The sequence below is a fragment of the Podarcis vaucheri genome (assembly GCF_965113315.1).
Source record: "Podarcis vaucheri genome assembly, chromosome: 2".
NCBI classification, from domain to species: domain Eukaryota; kingdom Metazoa; phylum Chordata; class Lepidosauria; order Squamata; family Lacertidae; genus Podarcis; species Podarcis vaucheri.
Genome location: NC_138760.1, coordinates 117,466,203 through 117,478,124, shown reverse-complemented (window position 1 = coordinate 117,478,124; position 11,922 = coordinate 117,466,203). Strand labels below are relative to the sequence as shown.

General features: G+C 52.1%; 1 protein-coding gene across 1 annotated transcript; it reads right to left on the bottom strand.

The window, feature by feature from the left end:
- Window positions 1–3,432: 3,432 nt before the first annotated feature.
- Window positions 3,433–10,845, bottom strand: TCF19 (transcription factor 19). The gene is made up of 3 exons (XM_082210413.1): window positions 9,558–10,845; window positions 7,121–7,757; window positions 3,433–4,336 (listed from the first exon to the last, which is right to left on the bottom strand). The coding sequence occupies exons 1-3, from the start codon at window positions 9,829–9,831 to the stop codon at window positions 4,102–4,104; spliced, it is 1,146 nt and encodes a 381-aa protein (XP_082066539.1). The 5' UTR covers window positions 9,832–10,845; the 3' UTR covers window positions 3,433–4,101.
- Between the last annotated feature and the right edge of the window lie 1,077 nt (window positions 10,846–11,922).

The window sequence follows — 11,922 nt, the reverse complement described above, 5'->3', positions numbered from 1 at the left end:
CTTGGCCTGATGGGACTCGTAGTCCAAAACAGCTGGACGGCACTGGGTTGGGGAAGGCTGATCTACTGACTTTAGCAGCCGGAGAAGAATCATGCTTTTAAGTTCAGCATTTTAAAGAAGCATTCTCCTGTTGAGATTGGTGAGGCTTAGAAGTGCTTTAACAATGGCCTGGTAGGCAAACAGCAGTTGAGATGCAAAACTTAACACTTTGATTCTGCAGTTGACAACTGGGTGGTTCAGTTTTCCTCCATGCAACGGAAATTCCTGGGGAGGATAATACTTCCTTCTACAGAAGAGCTATACAAAAGTGTACAGTCCAGATAGTTTTTAGAATGTAGTGTCCTCTTCTGTGTTAACTAGGGCCGGTGCTTAGGTTGTGGCAACCTTTCTAGAAAACCTAGGTTAGCAGGTCCCCAGGAAACCTTTTAATCTGGAATGTCTCCTGAAATGGATTATCTTTTAGGCCTCCTGTCAAACCTCAAAGTAGATTTTGTTCTAGGCACTGACTTCCTCTCTTGAGCAAAGAATGCAAAGTTAGTTTTGAAACCGAAGTTAGTTTAGAAATTTGTGTGTGTGAGAGACTGATTGGAAGAGATTGGGATACATGAATGCCTATCTTTCCCTGAAAATTTAGGATGGTCCTTTTGGTGCTCTAGCAGAGTTTTCCCCAACCCTGGGGCACTCCCACCATCCCTGACTATTGTTCATGACGGCGGTTGCGCTCCAACATCTTGTGCAGGCCCAAGGTTGGAAAAACCACTCTAGAATGTCTACATTGCTCTAGAACGGTTGGTGCATAATAATAATTTTAAAAATCAGTGCCTTTCCCCCCAAGGGCATTTGTCCCTTTTTTAGAAATACCTTGCCTTGTTCACAAATTGCGGCAAACGTCTGAAACAATTCCTTTAAAAGAGAAAACAGTGAGAGGCATTTGATTTCCTCTTCACTTCCTTTCCCATTTATTTGCTATTCAGTATTTACTATTGCCTCTAGTATGGGAGAAGCACAGTGGTTGTTGTAGTGGTGTTCTTAAAAGAGGCCAAATTATTACGGATCATTTATTTTTAAGTTTTGTAATGTACTCTTGGCACTCTGAACTGTATGCATGCCATTTCTCATAACAGACCCCTATTAAAAAAAAATTGCCAATCATATTGTGTGTCTCATTTTCTAAACCAGGAGCACACTGACTCCTACCAGGTTGGTACACAAACCAGTTTAGTAATCCTTGTACCCCCATTGCATTCTCTGACTTTTCTTCCTACACGACCTGCCATCTAATTTTCTCATCTGAACAGGAAGAGGGTGGCCTTACAGAAATACATGTATTAGCTAGAAATACCCCAGTGTAAACATCAACTGTTATAAAATGGGAGACACCAACTTTTGCAGTTTGGGTTTATTTCAATTACTGTGATCACGCCTGGTTCAAAAAAGGAGGGGTGCCCTAGCGGAGGAAAAGGACAAGTCCTTCCATCTACAGTGAATAAAGCAAACTGGCAGAACACACTTGCAGGAATAAACCCCCCTCCCTAAAAAACTACAGGAGCCTTTGGTTATGTTGCAGAAAGTTCACTGCGTTAGCTTATTTCTGATTCAACGTTTCAGAAGGCAGATTCCTTGGCAGGTACACTGCTTGCCTTTGGTCCCACTAGCAGTGGCAGAAGCAAGTGTGCGGTCTCTGTGGCTGACTAGCAACATGATGCAATAGTTGAAGAAGGGGCACCGCCCCTGTTTTTACAGAGCCTTTGCAACTTCCCTGAATCCCATTGCTCTGCTTCTGGCACAATGCTGTGCCCCATTCCATCCTTGGCTTGTTAAAGAAGGGGGCTTGCTTCTAGCTCAGAACGTGGAGTAATGGCTCTAAAGAGACGGAGCCCACACCTTCCCAAAGGGCACAAGGAGGGCTGTTCTGGATGTTGGGCTTTCACCATTCTCAGTGGTGCTTGGGGAAACCAAGAGCTTTGCTACAGCTCTGGCTTTTTGCTGCCCGTTAAAGGGAAGTTCAGGCACATAACACTTCGGCATGCATTATTTGTGTGTGCCTATGAAAGTGTGCAAACGCTTGTGCCCCTGTTGCTTGCAGGTGAATCACCGGATTCTCTCCCTACACTAGAAACTGGAATGACCGAATATTATTGAATTGAATAAAAACATCTGCTCAGTCTCGTCCCTTAGGAAAACCCACAATGCCTAACAAATTTATTGCGGCGTAAGCTGCTCCGGACTAGAGATGCTCTGTTAGAAAAATAAGAGTTCAGGGACTGCAGTATGAGTCACACTGTTCTTGCTGTGACTATATGCGGGCTGCTTATCGGAGTGACACAGAGCCACCGCTCGCTCTTTGTGCCTCAAAGCTTTTGGTCCTGCTATTTGTCAAACATTATACATGCGCACCATGTTCGTGTGTATGCGTACAGTGGCCGAGTTCTCACGCAACACTAAACTGGTTTGTTTAACAAACATTGCTTGTTTCTCCAGTTTGTTTTGTCTCCCTGCTGCTATTACCTCGTTCCTTTGTAATTTGGCGAGCATCTGCTGCGCTCATGAAAGGTCCTACACTGTAGTTAAAGCAAGCCATGGTTTGTAAGCCAGCAACAAACTAGGACTTCGGACCAAACTATAAACTGCTGGTTCACACATATAATACTGAACCATGGTTTAATAACTATTGCTTGCTAAACCATGGTTTAGTGTTATGTGCTGAGGATAGCACTGAGGATAGCACTTTGTGCAGCTGATGAAATGGGACCTGGCCTGTTAAAGCTGCCGCCGCCACCATAAATCTCGTCATTAGTCTTTAAGGTGCCATAAGACTCTTGCTTTCACTGCAAAACTACTTAAGTGCCAAGTTAGATGCATCAAGGATCGCTACAGTGACTGTGCACCTGTCATGTTTATGTCTAAAGGGGGAAAGGCTGGGGTTTGCTTGTTTTTCCCTTTACATGAAAAGAGCACATTTGCAAGAAGAGTTGTGACCTTCTAGCCCAGTGTTGGTGCAAAGGAGGAACAAAAAAGCAAAAGCAGATTTGAGGTAAAATGGCGGGAGGTGCAAGTCCCTCTCACTTGCACACTCCTTTGGGTGCCAAACTCGACACATGCACTTCATAAGTGAACAGGGCAGATGGGCGACTGCCACTCTGACTGCCCCATCACCTCCAGTTAAGGCCTAGTTATAGCTGCTACTCTGGAATATAGCATCCTAAGATTCCCACCTAGTTCATCAAAACACTTGACCCCCTACTTGTCTCTCCGTAAAAAGCTTCGAGAGGGCGGGACTCTCTTCCCAGCTAAGTTAACAGCAGGCATTGCTCTTCGGCAGCTGTTCCAATGTCTCGCTACTTCATGCGGACCCAATAAACTGGCAACTTCCCGGAGCACTGAGGTGACGGAGCCGCTCTACTGCACCCTCAGACTGCACCTACTGCGGCTTCCCAGGCTGCAGGGCTATTGCTGCGAGGGTGGCCGTTCTGTACACACCGCTGTACAACGGGAAAACTGGCATGCTAGGTGTTCGTAAGCGGTTTCTTCCGAGTGCGGCAGGTTCTTCCCTGTAAGTTTAGAGGATGAAGATATCGGAAGGTAAACGGTGGCATTGTGCATCTGCCCCGATTGTCCCTCTCAAGCAATCGCTTGCCCCTTCCAGCTGAAGGCCAGCCTTGGGCAGCACAAATCAGGGGAGGAGAACTGGTGACCCTCCTGGTGTTTCCAGCTCCCATCAGCCCCCAGCCAGAAGGGTCCGTGGCCGGGGAAGATGGAAGCCGAAGTCTCGCAACATCCAGAGGTCCCGTCCCTCCGCAGCTTCTAGCACTGGAGTTAGCCGGAAACTTCCCCATGTAATAATATCCATGTCTTCCCCAGTGCAATGCGGCCTCTTGGTTTTCGGAGATGGACTTGACTCCTTGACACAAGGAAGCTAAAGTTTTCTCTCAGCCTCCCTCTGAGTGAGACTGCCATGTTCTTTTGCTTGTCCCTGAAAACACGCTCCTTGTGCAATTTTTTACCAACCCACTTTAAAGATGGGGAAAAGTCCTTGCATGTGCTGCTGGAGTCCATTTGGGGGCAGGGGTGAGGGCGCCTCTCCGGCCGCGGCCACCCTTGTTATGAGCGGCAGGCGGAGCAGCAGAACTCAGCCTCCTTCACGGCACTGTAGCTGCAGCCCACGCAAGCCACGTGGAACCAGGCGTCGCAGCCGTCACACTGGACCCACTCCACCATTTCGTCCTGAGGAAGGTGGCACCTCGGGGCAGCGCACGGCTCCGCCGTGGACAGAGTCTGGGAGAAGACTTGGCAAGTGCTCCCCAGGGGGTTCTTCCGTGGCCGGCCGCGACGTTTCCTGCAAAGGAACAGGGAGGGATAAATCTGAAAACTGGCACCTGTATTCCCCACCCCCATCAGCACTGCAGCAACATTTCCAGAGTGCGGACAGCGGACCATCTGCACTGTGTGCAGAAGTTACCAGGAAAATCCCTGGCCTCTTTGGGTACAGCTGCGAAAAGACTCCAGGCCAAAAATCTGGGAGGCCTGTGCCAGTCAGTGTAGAATAATGAGCTGGGTGGGCTAATAATAGTCTGACTTGGTCCAAAAGAGCTTCCTATGTTGTTAGGTAAAGGTAAAGGGACCCCTGACCATTAGGTCCAGTCGTGGCCGACTCTGGGGTTGCGGTGCTCATCTCACTTTACTGGCCAAGGGAGCCGGCGTACAGCTTCTGGGTCATGTGGCCAGCATGACTAAGCCGCTTCTGGCAAACCAGAGCAGCGCACGGAAACGCCGTTTACCTTCCCGCCGGAGCGGTACCTATTTATCTGCTTGCACTTTGACATGCTTTTGAACTGCTAGGTTGGCAGGAGCTGGGACAGAGCAACGGGAGCTCACCCCATCGCGGGGATTCGAACCGCCGACCTTCTGATCGGCAAGCCCTAGGCTCTGTGGTTAACCCACAGCGCCACCCGCAGAAAAGCCAAAGGCCAACACGTTTCCATTGGTGGCTTACAAGCAGATATTAAAATGAGCGTTTAGTGGATGAGAAGCAAAGTTAAGAGAAAATGATGAGAAGAGAAAAAGCCCAACGCCGACAGAACAAGCGGCAGATACATAAAAGGTTTATTAAAAATGACCTTTTTATTGCCGTATGTTCCGCAGGACACCATGCCTACAGATTCTGGATTAGTATGGTGAGAGGGGACAGAATCTTAGAACTGTAGAGTTGGAAGGAACCACGAGGGTCATTTAGTCCAACCCCCTGCAGTGCAGGGATCTCCCACTCAACATAGGGCTCGAACACACAACCCTGAGATTAAGGGTCACATGCTCCACCACCTGAGTTATCCAAGTGGTGCCTTCCTTGTAAACCACTTCCAGCGTGGGGATAGAAAGGCATTAACAGGTCTCCGGGAGCAAGTTTATAGTCATGTGGTTCATTTCTAAGCTGCCCTCTCCAGCAAACCCAGAGAAAGCTGCTATTCCCAGCCTCTTCCTGCCCATCTAAAGCCCGTGAGCCGCATAATCTGGCTGTTCCAGAAAGCCCCAGGGCCTCTTTGGCAGATGAAAAAGTGAGTTGCACAAGGACTCGTTACACTGCCCTGACCGGATGTACAGCTAGCAAGTTTTAACCTGTTACTTCGCCCCGCTTTACATGCCTGTCCAGAGCCACTAAAGCAGAGCTAAGGAACTCCGGAATTTGTTGGACTCCAACTCCCATCGGCCCCAGTCAGGGATGATGGGAGTTTGGGTTTGCAACAACTGGAGGGCCACAGGTTCCCTGTCCCTGTGTGTCAATTGTTGGGCTGCAGCAGGGGGGTCAGAATTTACCAGGCGTGCAATTGGACTTCTACAGAATACAGTGGTGCCTCGCAAGACAAAATTAATCCGTTCCGCGAGTCTCTTTGTCTAGCGGTTTTTTCGTCTTGCGAAGCAACCCTATTAGCGGCTTAGCGGCTATTAGCGGTTTAGCGGCTAAAAGGCGCTTAGCGGCTTAGAAAAAGGGGGGGAAGTGCAAAAAAATCGGAACACTCGCAAGACGTTTTCGTCTTGCAAAGCAAGCCCATAGGGAAAATCGTCTTGCGAAGCAGCTCAAAAACTGAAAACCCTTTTGTCTAGCGGGTTTTCCGTCTTGCGAGGCGTTCGTCTTGCGGGGCATCACTGTACCTCAGGTTACAAACACTTCGGGTTACAGACTCCGCTAACCTAGAAGTAGTACCTCGGGTTAAAAACTTTACCTCAGGATGAGAACAGAAATCGCATGGCAGCAGCTGGAGGCCCCATTAGCTAAAGTGGTACCTCAGGTTAAGAACGTTTTCAGGTTAATAACGGACCTCCAGAACGAATTAAGTTCTTAACCCGAGGTACCACTATAGTACCTCGGGTTAAGAACTTTACCTCAGGATAAGAACAGTAATTGCACACCAGCAGTGCAAGGCCCCATTAGTTAAAGTGGTACCTCAGGTTAAGAACGGTTTCAGGTTAAGAACGGACCTCCGGAACGAATTAAGTACGTAATCAGAGGTACCACTGTATGGCCTCCAGTTCACTATTCCAATCGCTGAGAATTTCTTTAACTGTTCAGCTGTCCAGTAAAGTGTATTATAAGAAGGTGCTGAGTTAGAAACTGGCTGGAGTGGCTACAGCAGCAGTGGAACTGCATGGGCAAAGGAGAAAGTGTTGCCTGATGTCATTATAACAGGCGATTGACAGACAGGTGGCTCTAACTAACTTTGAAACTTGGCACATGCTAGTGGGGAAGTAAGGAAGGATCCAGTTCGCCCCCTGAACTCGAGGCAGAGAAGGTACCTTTCACTTTGATATATATACTTGATATACTTCAAGGAAGAAAGGAAGGAAGGAAGGAAAAGAGAGACAGAGAGAAGGGAAGTTCTTAGCTCACTGTTTCTCAAGCGTGGGTCCCCAAGCTGTTGCTGGACTACAACTCCCATCATTCCTGACCACTGGATGATGGGAGTTGTAGTCCCACAACAGACAGGGACCCAACCTTGAGAAACACTCCGGCTTAACTCATCAACGCTATGGAAATCTTTCTGTTACACCAGAAACTTGAAAATCATGACGGCGCCCGCTGGCGCAAGCTGTACCGACCATAACGCGGACTCGAAAAGGGACTCACCCGCTGGGTGTGACGTGGAGCTTCGGAGGAGCTTCGTCTTCCTGCAAATTCTGGCTCTCCTCCGGCACTCTCTGCTGAAGCCGCAAGGCGCTATGGCAATGAGCATAACCGCCCAGCCGCTGCTCCTTGCCCGGGGTGGGCTGCTCCTCCTCCAGCCGCGTGATCTCGTCCTCCAGCTCGGGCAGCAGCGTGTGAGCCGACTTGCGCCGGTTCCGGGAGGTTTTCGGCTGAGCGGGGGGTTCTGTGCACCGACCACGGCCCAGGGAGAAGGTGAAGGGTTGCGGCTTGAGCTTGCTGAGGCTGCCGATGGAGCTGAGGATGAGGGTGGCTTTGGAGCGGCAGGAGAGGGCGGTGGGCGAGTGGCGGGACAGAGGGCGGATGCGGTGGTTGCCGGAGGGCAGCACCGGCCGGAAGCCGCAGGAGGAGGCCCAGGGGGCTTTGGGCTCCGTGATAGCAGCGAAGTCCTGCGGCCGGACGTGGACTTTCTGGAAGAGGAAGTAGAACTCGGAGTTGCCGTGCGGGAGTGGCAGGGCACAGCCTTCAGGGACTGGGCTGGGGTGGCCAAAGGTCAGAAGGTCTCCGTCGTTCAGGTCCACTCGCTGGCCATGGGGTACTCGGACGGCGTTGACGTAAGTACCTGAAGGGATAATGGGGCAAGAGAGGAAGCTCACTTTCTATATATCAACCAGTGCAATGCCTATAGGTGTGTTTGTGGAGGTTTTGAAGGCAGCCAGTGTGGTGTAGTGGTTAAGAGCGGTAGTCTCGTAATCTGGGGAACCGGGTTCGCGTCTCCGCTCCTCCACATGCAGCTGCTGGGTGACCTTGGGCCAGTCACACTTCTCTGAAGTCTGTCAGCCCCACTCACCTCACAGAGTGTTTGTTGTGGGGGAGGAAGGGAAAGGAGAATGTGAGTCGCTTTGAGACTCCTTCAGGTAGTGATAAAGCGGGATATCAAATCCAAACTCTTCTTCGGCCCAGGACTCCATGCTAAGCGCAGGACACGTCATAGCCTTCTGAGGGGCTCCTGGCAGTGAGGCCAGGAAGTGCAACACCCCCCCACCCCCAAATACAGCCATTAACTTTTCCCCATAGGCATGGATGGCACCCTTTCGCTTCGACGGGACAAAACAAATGTGTGTTTGGGGGGGAACCTTTGGCATGGAGGCTGACTCTGCTACCTTGTCCCATGTGATCCCACCCATTAAGTCTGCAGAGTCCAATCTGTTTGTTGGTCGAACTGAACAAGCTCCAGGTGAAGGTAGCCAATGGGTCTCAAACCCTCCGTGAGTTAGGGACTTCCTCTGCATGCAAAGACAGGTTCCATCACATTAGGTGGACGAGACCAATAGTCCAACATTCAAGAAGGCTGTAGGGTGAGAGGCGGATGGGGTTCGGCAAGCCGGAAAGGGGGTTCATCTAGGAGAAGGAAAGCTCTGATCCTAAACCTCTGCTGCCTTGCGGGAGGTCACTGGGAGAAGAAAAGGCCTTTAAGGAGTAAACCCTACACAAAACCAGAATGGAGGTCCTAAGGCAGTTGGATGGCGTCTTGTACGCCTCCTTCCGGCAACTCCTGCAGCCAAGCTGGGGCCAAAGGTATTGCTCTGCTTTCCATCAGTGAGGTGAGAGAGGGGTCTTGTAGTTTGGGCAGCCCAAGACCTCCATACACGCTGCCCAGGCTTGCATCCTGGGGAGGTCACTTTGGCGCTGCAAATGCAGCAGTTTGGCTTCACCCCTGAAGACGCGTGCCATTGTCTCTCAAGACAGGCAGGTGCCAACCACACACACATGGGTGGAAACAGAAAAATGTGGGGACAAAAGACCATTATAGGAATGACATACTACAATTCATGGCCATTTGTATCTGCTGTTATGTCTGTCTGTCTCTCTCTTACACACACACCCCCTCTTGTGGATAAGGTAAAGGTAAAGGGACCCCTGACCATTAGGTCCAGTCATGACCGACTCTGGGGTTGTGGCACTCATCTCGCTTTACTGGCCGAGGGAGCCGGCGTACAGTTTCCGGGTCATGTCGCCAGCATGACTAAGCCACTTCTGGCGAACCAGAGCACTGCACGGAAACGTTGTTTACCTTCCCGCCGGAATGGTACCTATTTATCTACTTGCACTTTGACATGCTTTCGAACTGCTAGATGGGCAGGAGCTGGGACCAAGAAACGGGAGCTCACCCCGTTGCGGGGATTCAAACCGCCGACCTTCTGATCGGCAAGTCCTAGGCTCTGTGGTTTAACCCACAGCGCCACCCGCATCCCTCTCTTGTGGATAAATTTATGCAAATTGAAGCTTTGGTCAACATGTCTAGTTCCACCTGTTTTACCACACTGAGGATCAGGAGCAGAGTATAAAGCAAATATCTTTGCAATGGTCAGGTCTGAATGCAACCCCACCCTTAGTGGCACGAACAGTTCCAAGGACTCACCGTGGGTGCTGTAGTCCACCAGGCCAACTCGCCACTCCCCGGCGGTGCTGTCAGAATCCCTCTCAGCATGGATCTCTGCATGGATCCGCGACACCAAGGCTGCGTTCTCCTCCGACACCAAGACGACATCGCAGACCTCAGCTCGGCGGCCCAGCCGATAAGTGCAGCTGGGCCTAGCAGGCCGGAAGGTGTAGAGATCCCGGTTGGGGGAATCCCCAGGCGAAGCCGGGCCCATCCGGAGTAACTGGAAGCAGGGGAGGGCCTCCGAGAGCATGGCTTGCTCCAGGTGTCTCCTTCAAGCACAGAAGGGGCGAAGGACAGGGCTCTTGGCTTCACCCAGGAGGAAAAAGATGCTTCTGATAGGTGGGAACGCGAATCAGGCAGCGGAGGTGGCAGCAGGGCTTAGCGGTTGCATCCACTCCACACAATCCACCTTCAGCTAGGATGAGCAGGGAGCTTCTGAAAGGGCGGCAAGTTCTTCAGTGTGCAGACTGGAAACATAGCAGCATTGAGTGCAAAGAAAAAAAGTCAGAAGTGCAAAACGGGGGGCAGCCAACGCGAAGGATGAACCGGGTACCGCAGGACACAAGCTGTGCAGTGACACGTTAAAATGAAGAGCACGGATTTGGGGGTGTTTTGCCAGGAAAACACACCTTAACTGCTACCCTGACGGGCCTTATTGCACAGGAAAGCAAAGCCTTCTCTCCGCCCCGTGACCAAACCACTCCTATGCCCGCTTCTTGGCCACGAGCGCGACTTCAGACGTTCTCCGAGTGCAATTTGCTCGAGACAAAGGGGCCCAGAAGCTTGAATGGGCGCAGATCTATTCCCCCCGCCCTGGAAGGTGCAAGTTGCCTTTGGGTGCCTGGAAACCCCTTTTCCGCTGGCACTAGTGCAAGGACGCTCCGGAAGGCCCCTACAAGGAGACGACCACCTGGTCTCCCCGCGATCCTCTCCCAGCCGCTGCTGCGCCTGCAGATGTGGCTCTGCGACTCCGGAATCCGGCCGGGCTCCTGACAGGGGGCGGGCTCTAGAACCCCCGTCTCCTTGACAACGCAAGCAGAGGCCTCGGTCCCCTTGGCAACGCGCTTCCTCGGGGCCCTCTCGCCTCCCTTCCCGCAGGAGCCGGCGGCGGCAGCCACAGCTGGAGCCGGGAGTTTCTGCGGCGGCCGCTACCGAGAAGCCTTACCCGGGGCTCCGAGCGGCGCGCGCTGCCTCGCGATTGGTCCAGATTAGGGAGGAGAAAGGGGGGAGGGCGGCGCCGCCGGGTCCTATTGGCCGGCTGGAGGGAAAGCCTCTGTCCTCATTGGCCGAGAGCGGCGAGGGGGGCGGCGAGCGTGCATGAGCGCGCGAGGTAAGGAGTCCGGGCTCGGGCGGAGGAAGGTGCTGATTGGCCGGTGCCTCACAGAACCGGCGTCTGGGGTGGGCGACGCGCTCGTGGCGCGTTTCCAGCGGGGGAAGGAGATTGGCTGGGCCGACGGGCGGCTGGGCCGGCGATGGCACCGCGCATGTGCGGGACGGCGAGGCCCCAGCTGACTCGCTTGTCATTGCGCTGTCGCCCGCGCGGGAACTCAGGCGGCCCAGGGGTCTCCGCCCCGCCCCCTTCGTGGAAGAAGCAGCACCTCGCGTGAGGGAAAAGAGGCCGCGAAGGGGCGCCTCCCACCGAGAATGCGAGCTGCTTCTGCGCTCCTCCTGGTAGACACGGAATTGCCCCATTCACACGTGCACAAAACACGCCCACCCCAATCCCCAGTTATTCCTTCTAGGAGCGCAGGTGAGCACAATCATCAGCCAGGATGAAGGAGCAGCCTGTCTGCTGCACAGTACTGGATTGGAGTCGACGATGTTTACCGCTATAACCACTGAGGGGCACCATAGCGGGGAATGGGCTTCATGTGCCCCCTCTAGGAGTGGTCCAGAGGGTGGCAACAGGCCTTTTCTGTGGTAGCTCCACGTTTGCAGAATGCTCTGGGGGGATGTTTTTAATGAATTTCTATTTTCTCTTGGTTTAAAGTAATCTGTGGGGGTTTGTTGTCTACTTACTTGGATTTAGCTTGCTTTGGGTTGCCCTGGGCAAGATAAAGCAACCAACAATTTTAATAAATAAAATAATAATTAAATGAATCCCAGTTTATACGTTCCCCGCTTGTGGCCAGGCCTGCCTTTGCATTACATCTGCTAAAACTATACCACAGGAGTCGTCTCTCTGGGGCATGGCATCACTGTGGGCCCATAGGACCCAAATAATTATCGCCCAGTCAGTCTGACATCAATACCAGGGAAGATTCTGGAGCAGATCATTAAGCAAACAGTCTGTGAGAGCACCTAGAAAGGAATGCTGTGATCACCAATAGTCAGCATGGAT